The 14741-nt window shown below is 41.8% G+C and overlaps 1 protein-coding gene across 4 annotated transcripts in view; it reads left to right on the top strand.

The window, feature by feature from the left end:
- ccny (cyclin Y) overlaps nucleotides 1-13372 on the top strand; it is a 45298-nt gene extending 31926 nt beyond the window's left edge. For all 4 annotated transcript variants that reach the window (XM_004568501.6, XM_004568503.6, XM_004568502.6 and 1 more), the window contains 7 exons: nucleotides 121-221; nucleotides 323-358; nucleotides 886-943; nucleotides 1303-1422; nucleotides 4492-4658; nucleotides 8639-8801; nucleotides 9669-13372. In XM_004568501.6, coding sequence (XP_004568558.1) covers nucleotides 121-221; nucleotides 323-358; nucleotides 886-943; nucleotides 1303-1422; nucleotides 4492-4658; nucleotides 8639-8801; nucleotides 9669-9785 — 762 coding nt within the window. In that variant the 3' untranslated portion in view covers nucleotides 9786-13372. The remainder of the gene's footprint in view (nucleotides 1-120; nucleotides 222-322; nucleotides 359-885; nucleotides 944-1302; nucleotides 1423-4491; nucleotides 4659-8638; nucleotides 8802-9668) is intronic.
- The last annotated feature ends 1369 nt before the right edge of the window (nucleotides 13373-14741 follow it).

A 14741-nucleotide genomic window follows, 5' to 3' on the forward strand; every position in this document is an offset into this window, starting at 1 on the left:
GGGCTCACAGGTGCCCTACTTTCCATCCTCATACCAGGCCTTTGGCGCGTCCAAGTATGACAGAAATAGAGATTGACGTGTGTGTCTCTGTTTTTTGGTACGGACGTGTTTGAACTCCAGCATTATCCAGGCCCAGTGAGACGGAAATACAGCTCCTGTTCCACCATATTCCTCGATGACAGCACTGTCAGTCAACCCAACCTGAAATACACCATCAAATGGTAACCCCCATCTGAGCGATTCACAGCTTTATCTAATATTGAAAGATTTTTCCCTTATTGTCCTCTTACACTCATTTTTATTTACCTTTTTGTGCTTGCAGCGTAGCCCTTGCAATATATTATCATATAAAGAACAGGTAAGATTAACCTTTTATTTCTTTTGCATCAAAATTCCACAAAATACAAAAGCCCTGCAACATCCTGCTTCATTCTGACCCAGAAAGATTAGATTAAATTCTTTACTCTTTAGATACTTTGATATCCAGCTAAGCTTGACATCCTTTTGCAAAGGGATGTGTTCTTACTAAAGGCTGTGGAGACACTAAATAACGCTTGCATGGAGACATTTTTAAATAAACCACAAAGCAGAGAAGAACAGGCTGTTTTATGTAGCAGCTTAAGTGACTCACATTTCTGCTCGCAAAGATGCAGCCTGGAACACATTTTTGTGTTGTTAATAGAATTTGTTGGATTGACATGACTTGACAGATCTCATATTTTTAAAAAAACACGGAAGCTTTAGGATAAAATGTGTTTCTATAAACTGAAAGTGGTAAGAATCCCATATAGGGCAGCTGGTTGAAGTGCAGATTCATTCATATAAATGACTTATCAATGAAATGATGCATCTATTTTTGATTTCTTTTCCTCTTTTTAATTCCAGAGACATCGACGGAAGAATGTTGTTAGATATTTTCGATGAGAAGCTTCACCCACTCTCAGTAAGGCCGCAGCCGAAGATGAATTTCCATTACACACAAACTATAGAGCTGTCAGGATTCATCAGGAAGACTAATTGCATGAGCTGATAAACGGCGCATAAGCACACATGGATCACACAGTGGCGAGATGTGTAATCTCAGGAGCCATCTGGATCATTCAGACGTGTTTTAAAATGAATATTTGCTCAACAATTTCAGTCTCAGATTTTACATAACCCCTTTGTTTTACGCCCCATGTCCAACACCACTAAACCTCTGCATTCAGAAATAAGCTGATGTATCGAGCAGCAGTTTGTGATTCCACTTTGGGAAACGATCTGATTTCATTTCATTCTTATCTTTTCTGGTGTTTGTCGCAGAAGTCCGAGGTTCCTGCTGATTATGACAAACACGACCCTGAGCAGAAGCAGATCTACCGCTTCGTCAGGACGCTGTTCAGTGCCGCGCAGCTCACTGCCGAGTGTGCCATCGTCACTTTGGTGAGTAAACAGTTCAGCCGTGAAACGCAGTCCCTGCACACTTTTAGCCCTTTTCTATTCGCACTTACTCAGATCGGCTGGACGCACGACTCGCTTCGACTCGTTTTCCATTACAAGCACCTAATGTGGGTTGGGTCATTACAGCAACGCGACAGAACGTCCCGTGACATCATTTGGATGTGACACAAACGCCACAATAAAGGAGGACGTCGGGGCGATGTTACACCTGCTGCTCGGTCAGACTCGGGGACCGTGGTGTTGTTTTTGTGCAGTCATTTCCCTTGTTGCCAGGTTTCAAGAATGGCGGTTTTGATTTTGTAAAGGAGACTGAGTAGCCAGTTGGTGGCATGCATGTCACATTTTTGGATCGCTTGGAACTGTGGCCGAGTAGGTAATAAAAGAGCACCTGGTATCAGGTACTACGGGAAAACGCTAAAAGTTGCATTGAGCTGTGCCGAGCCAACCTGAGCAGGTACTAATGGAAAAGGGCTTTTTGACTCCATTTACATGTTTGCTTGGAGGGACGATCACATTAAGAGCTTTTCCAATCCAGCTGGCCCTGAGTGGAAGTGGATTATAAAAGCCTTCCCACCACTGAGTACAGCCACACTCTGTGAATGTGATTATTTCTGCATTGATGCAGTTATAAACAAAATGAAATGCAAACTTTTTGTTTTCTTTAAAGAAAAAAACAACAGCAAGGAAGGAAAAAAATATACTTTCAAGTGATTAGAAGTTCCTGTTTGTATTGGAGGAAGACAAGGGTGTCCAGAGCTCGCGGTTACAACCTAATTAAGAGACCCTTCAGCAACTCGAAGCATGACTCCACACAGAGTTAACATCATCAAGGAGCGCGAGAGCGTGGGAGACAGATAGGAATTAGGAGAATTAGGACTGTGAGTCCTAGTAATTCAGTGCTGACACTAGGAGGGAGTATTGCTTCTGCTTGTCTTGTTTTCTGCTGTCCTTAGATTGTTGGCTCTCTTTATTTTTTACTCTTCTTCTTTGTGTGATATGAAACAGCCTGTTTGTCCTTCTGGAGAATGTTGCACAAACGAAGCCACGAGACAGAGCTGAAAGTTCAGTAACAGATTTGTGGCGGTTTAATCCGTTTAGTCTCCACTCAGAATTACTTCAGTATGAGGTCTGCCTGCGCCTGTAGCAAGTGTATAATTAGAATATAATTGGTGCTTTGGCATACAGTGGGCTCTCTCCCCGTGACTTATGACATCCTGTGTGCTCACCTGTGCTTTTCGTTTCTTCTCTGTCCTCACATATCATATCACATCATCTCTTTTTCTCTCTCTGTACTAAAGCCTTAAGCAGTTCAATAGTTTATCCTTATGTTTGATTTGATGGCACAGTTAGTGCCATCTCCCTTCTCCGCTCATCTGCCCAGAAACATTTCTTTCTACACTTTGTCACTCTGGCTAACACGTGGGTCTCTAGAGGCCAGCAAAGTGCATTGTTAATGTGGCTAGCCCAGGGGCCTGGTATTAGGTTTCTCTGCTTCCTGACAGATGGACAAATGTGTTAACTGTGTGGGTGTTTCTGCTTTTCCAGAGAGTAACTGGAAAGCAGTCACTGTGACGTGCTGCGTCTACGTCTTTGTCCATGTTCAGGTGGACGAGAGCGATAGTTGCATACAGAGCCTGGCACACGGCGTGCCTCCTGCAGCTCTCCAGTGTAAACTCTGCCATGCTGTCAGTAATTGAATGGGGCTGTTGGCTGGTGGTTATTGGTGTAGCTTAGCTGACACAGCTAAATTTAGACAGGGGAGTTGAGATGAAAGCTGGGCGTCTTGCTTTCCCCAAGTTATTACATCACAGGTGAGGAGAGAGAGGATGGAAAAGAAAGAGACCCAGAGAGTGAGCATGTCATCCTCTGGGAAGACGAATCAGATTTCCTGTTGAGGGACAGAAAAACCAGACAAACTTATTGTAGTAGATGAAGTTACTGTGTTTTATTATCAGACAAGCCTCCTGAAATTGAAGCAGCTATGCCAGGATGTAGTCTTCTTTCATTTCTCGATGTTTGTCACCTGCTGCCAGTTTTGGGCCACAGCAGAAACAGGCTGGTATTGTCTTCAGGAAGGACGCCCCACTGAGCACGACTTGTCTAATTAACCACCTGAGCTGTGACAAACTGGGCTGCAAAGTGGCATAAAAGAACTTATTAATTTCCATTTCACAACCTGCCATCCTTGTTAGTCTGAAAACTGAAATATTTATTACGATGTACCTCAGGGTATACATCCTGAAAATGGTATGGCTATTAAAATGCAAAGAAAGTAAGTAAGAAGTGACAAATCTAAGCTTGTGTACTTTTAAATCTTTCACTTTACATCATTTTTAAAAGGGAGCTGAATGTGGGCTTTGTGCACTAACTGTTCGAGCTTTCACAGTTCAGTCCATGAATCTAACAGAAGACCTTCTCTCTTGTACTGTAACAAAATGATGATGAGTGGATCAGAAGATTTAACATCTGCACAAATGCTTTGGCTTGTGAGGATCAGGTGTCTGTGTGTTCTGTGCGCTTTCTGCCGTGTAGACTGTGGGAATTATTTCGAAGGAGAGAGAAGGAGACCGTGCAGGGGTTCGATTGGCATGAATATTTCACGAGGGAGCTCCGGGGAAGCTGGATTTCATCAGCCTCTGACATCATGGAGGTGGAGTAGGCAGGAGACTGCAAAACTGTAAAGCAGCAAACTAACCCTTCAGATAAACAGAGGCAGGGAGAACAGAGGGTAATTAAACACAGGAAACCCCGAGGACACAAAGGCTCGATATGATTATTAACGTGGTGTTTACTTGCTTATGTTTTGTACCTTATGTTAGTGTTACACCGTGGGTGAAGGAAAACACAGAGCGATAGCAGTTTAGCAATCTGACTCTTTTGACCCTGCGTGTAGGATGTTTTAGTCGTGTGAAACTGACTTGATGCTGTTAATGCTAGTCGATGCCAGCTGTTAAACAAAAGGCAAAATTGAGAGTTTTTCAGTTTTGTTTTTGTGCTAAAATAACTGTTTTATTTCAAGATGCTTACTTGTGACAAATCCCTTTGTCTAAGGTGTATTTGGAGAGGCTCCTGACCTACGCAGAGATCGACATTTGCCCGGCCAATTGGAAGCGGATCGTGTTGGGAGCCATCCTCCTGGCTTCCAAAGTCTGGGACGACCAGGCGGTTTGGAACGTCGACTACTGCCAAATTCTCAAGGATATCACTGTGGAGGACATGTGAGTCAGTTTATTGACATCAGCAGTGTAGAGCTATATCCCTATAGACTCAGGTCAGTTGCAGAAGACGTCTGCTGTTATTTCTGCACTAAAACAGCTGAGTTGGCGATAGAAGCTAAAGCCTGGCATTTTATTTTCATTACATGGTTGTTTAAGAACATAGAAACAGTTTATTGTTTAACCATTTGCATGGAATAAATCAGCTAAAACACTTGATTTGTTACTAAGAGAAATAAAACATTATTAACTGATGGCAGCAGCTGAAATCAAAGCTATTTAGTCCTTTTTGTTTTCCCCGGACGCTGTTCTTCTCTGTGATCTTATGACTGGGAAATGTCTGGACTATTTCCATGACAACAGCTTCTCTCAAAGAGAAACCAGTGTCCTTGTGTGGGAGGTGCAGAATCACATGACTGACTATACCATATGATGATTTCAATAACATTAGCATTTCAGAACATACTGTAGCATATTCCTCCGAATGTTCAGTGTGAAACATTTCCAGCAGGAGTCTGTACGTCAGGCGCATGTTTAGGTTTAGGTCACATCTTTGGAGCACAATGGCCCTGAAACGAGGACTACCAGTTATTTTTATCACCGATAATGCTGCAGATTGTTTTACTGATTAATCAATGCAGCAATCAGCAGAAAAAATCATCCAGAATTTGTCAAGAATTTACTAAAGTAGCAGCTAAAAATTTATTATCGCAGCACTCCCCCCCCCCCCCCATCTTTCTTCCTCAGAGCCACAATTCTCAAAGGTTGGTGCCATCAGCTGTTTGCTGGCTCCTAAAATGCCACACAGCCATGACCCTGGCAGAGTGTCAGCCATGTAAATAAATGCTTCCTCTTTGACTCATGGTTGCTGAGTGGGGTGATGGCAGATACAGCAGCACTTGTCTTTCTGTCCTGAGAATAGTCGGGCTTTGTGTGGTCAGCCTGTTTTCAAGAGCTGCTAAGAGTCTTTGACGGGAGAGTCTCTGACCATTTCGTCTAATGCCTTTGATCTGAGCAGGGATAGCTCAGTAGGTAGAGTGGTCGCCCCATGATTGGAAGGTCAGGGGTTGGAATCCACTTAACGGCTACCCTGAGGTACCCCTGAGCAAGATACCGTTCCCACACACTGCTCCCCAGGCGCTAGATTGGTGGCTGCCCACTGCTTCACTGAGTGAATGGGTTAAATGCAGAGAAGAATTTCTTGTGACGATGAAGTATACATTATTATTATTATTATTTTATTTTGTTCTTGAGCTTAGAGTGTCTGAGGGACTTCAGATTACATTAGTTCCTCTTGTCTCTTTCCCCATAAAATGGTAATACAGGGAGTGCAGAATTATTAGGCAAATGAGTATTTTGTCCACATCATCCTCTTCATGCATGTTGTCTTACTCCAAGCTGTATAGGCTCGAAAGCCTACTACCAATTAAGCATATTAGGTGATGTGCATCTCTGTAATGAGAAGGGGTGTGGTCTAATGACATCAACACCCTATATCAGGTGTGCATAATTATTAGGCAACGTCCTTTCCTTTGGCAAAATGGGTCAAAAGAAGGACTTGACAGGCTCAGAAAAGTCAAAAATAGTGAGATATCTTGCAGAGGGATGCAGCAGTCTCAAAATTGCAAAGCTTCTGAAGCGTGATCATCGAACAATCAAGCGTTTCATTCAAAATAGTCAACAGGGTCGCAAGAAGCGTGCGGAAAAACCAAGGCGCAAAATAACTGCCCATGAACTGAGAAAAGTCAAGCGTGCAGCTGCCAAGATGCCACTTGCCACCAGTTTGGCCATATTTCAGAGCTGCAACATCACTGGAGTGCCCAAAAGCACAAGGTGTGCAATACTCAGAGACATGGCCAAGGTAAGAAAGGCTGAAAGACGACCACCACTGAACAAGACACACAAGCTGAAACGTCAAGACTGGGCCAAGAAATATCTCAAGACTGGTTTTTCTAAAGTTTTATGGACTGATGAAATGAGAGTGAGTCTTGATGGGCCAGATGGATGGGCCCGTGGCTGGATTGGTAAAGGGCAGAGAGCTCCAGTCCGACTCAGACGCCAGCAAGGTGGAGGTGGAGTACTGGTTTGGGCTGGTATCATCAAAGATGAGCTTGTGGGGCCTTTTCGGGTTGAGGATGGAGTCAAGCTCAACTCCCAGTCCTACTGCCAGTTTCTGGAAGACACCTTCTTCAAGCAGTGGTACAGGAAGAAGTCTGCATCCTTCAAGAAAAACATGATTTTCATGCAGGACAATGCTCCATCACACGCGTCCAAGTACTCCACAGCGTGGCTGGCAAGAAAGGGTATAAAAGAAGAAAAACTAATGACATGGCCTCCTTGTTCACCTGATCTGAACCCCATTGAGAACCTGTGGTCCATCATCAAATGTGAGATTTACAAGGAGGGAAAACAGTACACCTCTCTGAACAGTGTCTGGGAGGCTGTGGTTGCTGCTGCACGCAATGTTGATGGTGAACAGATCAAAACACTGACAGAATCCATGGATGGCAGGCTTTTGAGTGTCCTTGCAGAGAAAGGTGGCTATATTGGTCGCTGATTTGTTTTTGTTTTGTTTTCGAATGTCAGAAATGTATATTTGTGAATGTGGAGATGTTATATTGGTTTCACTGGTAAAAATAAATAATTGAAATGGGTATATATTTGTTTTTGTTAAGTTGCCTAATAATTATGCACAGTAATAGTCACCTGCACACACAGATATCCCCCTAAAATAGCTAAAACTAAAAACAAACTAAAAACTACTTCCACAAACATTCAGCTTTGATATTAATGAGTTTTTTGGGTTCATTGAGAACATGGTTGTTGTTCAATAATAACATTATTCCTCAAAAATACAACTTGCCTAATAATTCTGCACTCCCTGTAATGGTATCACGTCATTAAGCCTTAAAAACATTATGGTTTGTTAGTTTCTAACTAGTTGACAGTGAGAGATTCACAGTTTTCTGGGTTTGCAGGACAAAAATGTCAGCTTCATTTTAATGCTTAATCTTAGATTGTGGTGCATTTGGAGCAAAACGGGGAAGATGCCTCTGAAGCATGAGGTCAGAAAACTCAGTCTTATTTACCACGTCAACCTCAAATCCACTTGTGTGGATTATTCTGAGGAGGGACTCGGTGCTGTAGACGCCACCTCTCACCCCTCCTGCTTTCACACTTTTCTGCATCAGTGGATGTCTATTCTTGTCCTTGAGCTCAGATTCACAGGGCAATGAGCGTAATCCACCTGTTCAGGATTCTCTCCAGTGAGTGCAGCACAGTATGCACATCTGCTGTGCTCCCATATGGCAATTTACCGGACTGTGGCTCTTGATTTGACCAGAGATTTCCTCAGAAGGTCAATTTGAGTCCGTTCAAAGCCATGTTCTGGAACCTAGCCTGCTAAATTTCACGTTCCACCCACTGACTGAACAGTAGAAACGTCTTGGGAGAACACTGAGGAGCAGAGCAACACAAAAAGAAACCGATGAAAACAGGCTGAATGAGGAAAGATGAGGAAAAAGCAGCACTATTAGGCAGAGTTTGGCTACAGCAGAGCCTAAATTTAGCCCGTCTGTTGCTGCGTGGCTGTGAAAATATGTGTGTGAGCAACAAAGGGTAGGAAGAAGAGATGGCTAGTGGTTACAGTGCAGAAGGATTTGGTCACAACTGAAGAGTAACAGATGAAAGCGTCTGTCATCACGCTGCACCGAGGATCACAGAGCTGCTGAGCACAGGCACTGCATGACAATAGCACTTTCATGTGGGATTAATTCTTTCTTACACATAACGCTCAGTGTTCCTTGCTTAGATAGCATTCCCTTTTATCATAAAGAAGAGGCTTATGTTTGGTGGCGTAGGCTCAGTGCAGCCTACGCCACTCTGTGAGATGTTGGCTTTACCAATCAAACTAACCTTTATTTAAATAGCATAAGACTAATTAACTAACTCACACGTTTTCTCTTTCTTTTTTATGGAAAAAGGAATGAGCTGGAGCGTCAGTTCCTGGAATTGCTGCAGTTCAACATCAACGTGCCGTCCAGCGTCTACGCCAAGTATTACTTTGACCTGCGCTCGCTTGCTGAGGCCAATAACCTCAGCTTCCCCCTGGAGCCTCTCAGCAGGGACAAGGCGCAAAAACTAGAGGTGAGAAGCGCGCTGAAGTACTAGAGATAGGTTTATGTTTTTGGAGCTCAGGTAAAACAAGAAAAAAAAGAGGAAAAATATCAATTTATTTCAGCCTGGAATAGAAAAACCAAGGTAATTTGGGTAGTTGGTATTTTGACGAGCTTCTGATCATTACAAAAACATAAATGTTGATCTCCTGCCGGGTGAAGGACAGGATGCAGGGACGTGCTGCTGTGCAGGTAGCTTCGCTCTCTTCCTTCCTGTCCTGCAGCCTTACTGCTGTTAGTGTTTCATTCATTGATGCCATTGCTTGATCTGTTGGAGCAAAACAAACTTTTTACAGCAGGTATACCAGTGTTAATAACGGCTGCATTCCATTTAGTTTTAGAGTTTTAAACATCAAGCTGGCTGAAGGTGAGACGTCTCCATGTGACGAGTGGAATTGGTTGATTAATTTATTTGGAGATGAGACCATTCCTCAACATTAATCTAGTTATTTAATGTCCAAAAATAACCCCCAAAAGAAAAAGCAGTTTACTTAAAAGACTGCTAAAAGTGAACCCACGTGTCTTTGTGATTTTGAAAAAATTCCCATTCCCACCTGAGTTGAGCAGGACAATAAGAGAGAAACTCTGGTGTGATCGAGAGGTCATTATTGTCACTTTCTCACCTGAACTGCACAAAGCACAGTTTAAATGAAATGTTTCTAAGCGCGTTTGGTGTGTGAGCCCATCTCAGACTTGTGGTGTCGTAACCACTACTTACACATAACACACTATGTGTTTGGTACACACACACAGGCAAAGATGTTCTGTAGTCACTCCAACTAAAACATAGGAAGGCACCCCCGGCTCCATCTCACTTGCTCTTTTGTTTGACTTGCAGGCCATCTCACGGCTGTGTGATGACAAGTACAAAGACTTGAGGAAACTAGCCAAGAAGCGCTCGGTGAGCGCAGACAACCTAACAGTGGTGCGGTGGTGTCCGGCCATCATTTCCTAACACTGGCTGTCTGCAGAGGAATGCATCATAGACCTGTACTGTATTTCTGCCTAGTATGCAGGCAGACCAGGTGGGCAGCAGTCGTGTGGATCAGTGTCAGTCTGGAATCTCCTCACACGCCCCTTCAACAATCTGGCACTATTACAAATGTTATTGCATCCAGACTGGTTGTTGTACATAAAAGAAGTCCTGTTTCCTGCCTGCACCGAACCAAACGGAGCTAAGCTGAACCAAACTGAACGCTGTTGGAATGAAGACCACCTAACTTCAGAAGATAAGCAGCCAGGTGGAAATACAGAAGTGGAGAGACTTGTGTGAAGTCCAGAAATGAAAATAGGAACACGCTTAAAAAGCAGAATACAGGACGTAACAGCGGCAGCGGCGCTTCATAATTCCCTCCAATGCTCAAGTGCTTGTACAGCTGCTGGAGGGGACGCCGTGTACATTCCTTTGATTTTAATCTTCTGGTTCAGTCAGTACGTTAGCTGAAGCATGAGATGATCGTTTGACAGCTTATAGACACATTTCAGACTTTACTTCAATTTCTCAGTTAGTTTGTGTTTTGTTGGGTGTTTTTGTTCTTTTCCATTCCCACACAGCAGCTCCCTCTGTTCGCAGAGACAAGCGCATACAAAAGAAAGACATTTCACAGTTAGCTTAGCAGTACAGTTGATACGTGGACTACATATCCTCAGCCCTCCTTGACAAACAGAATCCGCTGAGCATTGTCTCAGATGGGGACCATTTGACTGAAGTTTTCATCAGGATAACTGACATTCAACGAGACAAGTCCGTTTTTAGCTCAAGGGCACTTATTCACCTTGTAGGCATCCAGTTGCAGAATAGTATCTCTGACAGTACGGCCACCCAGCAACCATTCAGATAAAGCAATATTCATGCATCGCTTTGTTGTTGTGATTAAATATAACAAAGCACGCACACATGGGAGGAGATTTACTGGAAGACAGAAACGAGACATACTGTAGAGCTTCTGTTGTACTTTATTCACTGCCATTGCCCTGACCTGTGGTGCCTGTAATAAGCTAGTTAAACACTTCTCCCCTCTCTGCTGGAGAAAAAAAAAAGAACAAATAAGTCTGAAGTATTTTTTTTTCCTCTAGCGTTTTGTACGGTTCTTCCAACTTACAAAGTAACAGCACAAGCGAAAACATTGACATTAAAATGCCAACTAAAAGCATGAACCTTCAGGGTCGTCACAGACTGAAACGAATGAAAAAGCTTCGAGCGATGATTGAAACACTGCTTACAAAATGATAGATTGTATACATTTTGCTAAATTGTCTTTGTACAGTGTAAATACAGCACCGTCGTGTGCAAAAATCTGTAAACTGAGGTCATAATGTTAAAAAAAATACAAAAAGAATAAGGTTAGAATATTTATATGGGTCAGTTTATACTGTAAATGGGGAGGGGCAAATATGTCTAAATATGTGTTTCTATGACAAATCAAGCAAAGAAGAGAGTCAAGTTTTACGATTTAAATAGGAAACACCACTTAAGATTTTTTGGTCTCTTGTCAACAATTTCACAATGCTGAAAATGCCATTTTTTTTAATGTGACATAATGTGTGTGGTATGGAGATAACACATGACAATTCAATTTTATTATTATTATTATGATTTTTTTGTGTTTGTAAGTCTTCTCTGTGAAACGTTACCCTACTCATGTGTTTTTGATAAAATAAGGATGTTTGTTTCCTCTGATGCTGTAAAATTGGCAAGATGTTGTAAAAGGTCATCAGGTGAGTCAAAAATATCACTCAGTATGTCGTTAAATAATAATGTCTGAACTGAGAATTCATATTTGGCAGACTTATTCTGTTAACACGCATCACTAACCCTCCTGTTGTCTTTGGCTCAAATTTAATTTGTATCAATTTCCACATGAATTTGTTTTTTTTAAATTGGACTTAAAGATTTAAAAAAGTTAAACCCACAAAAAAAGATTTATTCAGACTGTATTTAAAAGATGGACTTTGTGCCTTAAACCTGCATTTTATCTCATAGCCAGCAGGGGGCATTTCGTCTCGTAGCAAAAAGGAGTCCAGTTGCACAGAAGTGTATGGGGAAAAGGAAGTTGGTGTCAGTCCAAATGCTCAGCTCCAAGTTGTAACACTTTTCATGTCTACACCAACTAATTGGCGATTCTGTGAGAAAATTCCCTCTTGACGACTTTTCCACTTCTCACTCGTAGCTGGTGAGTTAAAAAGTTTATTTTGGGTCCTGATTGGGGACGCTGTCCATCTAACGAATAAATGGAAGCACGTTTTTCTTTTACGACTGATTGGTGGTGTTAAGCACTGGCGTTCAAAATGTCTTTTTTATACAATATTATTCGCTTACATCAACAGTCATCTGATAACCTTTTGCAGCATTTTGCCAGCCTCACAGAAACATTAGTAAAACTGTCATAAACAGTATTTTCATAAACGGCTCCCTTCCTGATTCCTCCTCCTCCTCCTTTTTTTTCCCCTTGAGTTTTTTCCTTTAAAAACAGAAAAAAGGCCAGTCTACAGATTTGAGTTCAGTTGCTGTTCTGGGTGTATGAGGATAGGATAAAAATGAACTTCATGTGACCGGCTGTTTGCCTTACAATCAACCAGACTCTAAATCTAAATCGGTGAATAGACACAATCTTGATGTAATCTAAAAAAAATCTAAGGACTTACTTTTATTTCTTTTTAATGAAATAAAAAGATCAGGGGGAAAACGCGTTCTGATTTCAAATGTGACATCGGTTTGTTCTTGTGCATTTCATCGGTAGCCTCCAGGAGTGTGATTTATGTTACTTTGCTTTTCTAAGCTACCAGAAAATCAGTCTGGCCTGCAGGCGTGCAGAGCGGCAGAACTGTACCAAAGTCATGGAGGAAAAAATGAAGGAAGCTCTGATGTGGTGTCTGATCTTAGAGAAGTGCTTTTTTTGTGTGTGCATGTGGCGCTTTGAATGATTGGTAAATAAAAAGTGCAAAATGCATCTTTGGGGGAAGTTACGATGCTGGAGTAGCTGTTGTGAGATATTGAAAGATTGTATATCCTATTTATTGTATGTGTGTGTACATACCGCCCAGTGTGGTTTTCTCTGCACGCAGAAAGAAGCCGCGTGGCTGACAGTGGTGAATCCTGATGTGGAGAACGTACCCCCTCCCTCTGATAGCAAAGACCGGTTTTGTGTGTTTGTGTGCGTGTGCGTGTGTGTGTCATAGCCTTGTGCACTGAGCTCTACCTCTGCATAGAGTTTTACTTTTTTCTCTAATGTTTTTTCTTCCTCTCCAATATGACATTTTTCAAATTTGACAAATACAGCTTTGATCATGATGGCAGTAAACTGCTGCAGCTGTGACACTTTTGTTCTTGTTGATGGATAATTTCAACAACTTGTACTGTATTCTGTTGTAAATGTCAGTGTATTATTTCCTCTTCATTGAGTCACTCATTTGTTCCTGTTCTGAGTTGCCAAACTTTTCTCTGTATGTTTTCAACTATGATTTAAAAACAAAAAAAACAAACCTGCTCCCATTTTAGGAAAAAAACTTTGCAAGAATTAAAATTTCCAACCTTGCAGTTCATGGTGTGTTTTTTCTTTGTCTCGCTTCATCATAATCGATTTAATAATCAGTGAAAGAAACACACTCCAAGATCTTAGACCTCCTTCTCTTTCACCTTGTTAACTCAAGTGTTTTTCACAATAAGACAATATTTTGATATGTACTATAATGTACAAGTGATGTGTGTTGCGCTCACACAGTGTACCATTTAAATGGCTCACAGCAAGTGCTAATACAAAGATTACATTCTGCCATTCAGTCACTGAGGGACACATTCAGTCCTTCATACTGGCCTCGATTTGTTTTTATTTTATTATTTTATTAGTCCTTTATTTATCCAGGTAAAAATCTCATTGAGATTAAAAATCTCATTTCCAAGAGAGACCTGGCATCATGGCAACAAAAGTCAAAAGATTTGTGTTTTAATTGCTGCTGTGGTAACTATCCAGGTCATTTCAATGAAGAAGTGCTGTTAGCTTTTATTAAAAGCACTGTTCGAACCGCTGTTGTGAACACCATCAAGCTGAAGTAATAAGTGAATAGGAACAACATCACTTTACAAGTTGAGAAAGTTCTATAAAAAACAGGAGTCTGTGAAAAACTCAAGTACACAAGCAGAAGTTTTGGCAGTTTGCTGGTCTGAAACATCTACACAATGCCTCAACCTTCCCATGAGAGGCGTTCCAACAAAATCACCCCAAGGCCAGACCATGTGATGCACAGAGAAACATGTTGAACTCTAGTGCACTTGTACAACTAGAGAAAGAAAAAGTACATTTTGTATGGAAGGAGAAAACGTCTCCCTGAAAAGACCGTGGAAACACAGGTTTGAGTTGCAAAGTTACATCTGAACAAACCTAGAACTGGAGATGTTTTTCTCCTAATAGAGAGCTCAACTTTTGGTGAAAACTAAGCATGGCATATCAAGACAAATGCCTAATAACGGTCAAACACCGTGGTGATGTGATGATTTTGGACCTGGGTACTTCATTGAGTCGACCACAAACTCCTCTGTGTACCAAAGTATTCTAGAGTCAAATGTGAGCCATTTATCTGACAGGTAAAGCTTGGCCCAAATTGGCTCCTGGAACAGGACAACGATCCCATGCACAGCACTAAATCGAGACAGAATAGCTGAAAAAGAAAAGATTCAAAGTCGTCAGCCTGACTGAAACAGGAATCACACACAAGAGAGCGGGGGATAAATTAATGCCGGAAAACGTTGATGAACTGAAGCAACTGTAAAATTTGGTACAACAGGATAGATTAGTCCTGTTACAGTGTTACCAATAGTTTTAATGTTCCCCAAGCCAGTTAGATCGTGCTAATAATTAGAGAAATCTCTGTACGTCCATCTGTTTGCCTTTTCCTCTGCTATCTCGACTCCTGT

Source organism: Maylandia zebra, linkage group LG9 (genome assembly GCF_041146795.1).
Source record: "Maylandia zebra isolate NMK-2024a linkage group LG9, Mzebra_GT3a, whole genome shotgun sequence".
Classification (NCBI taxonomy): domain Eukaryota; kingdom Metazoa; phylum Chordata; class Actinopteri; order Cichliformes; family Cichlidae; genus Maylandia; species Maylandia zebra.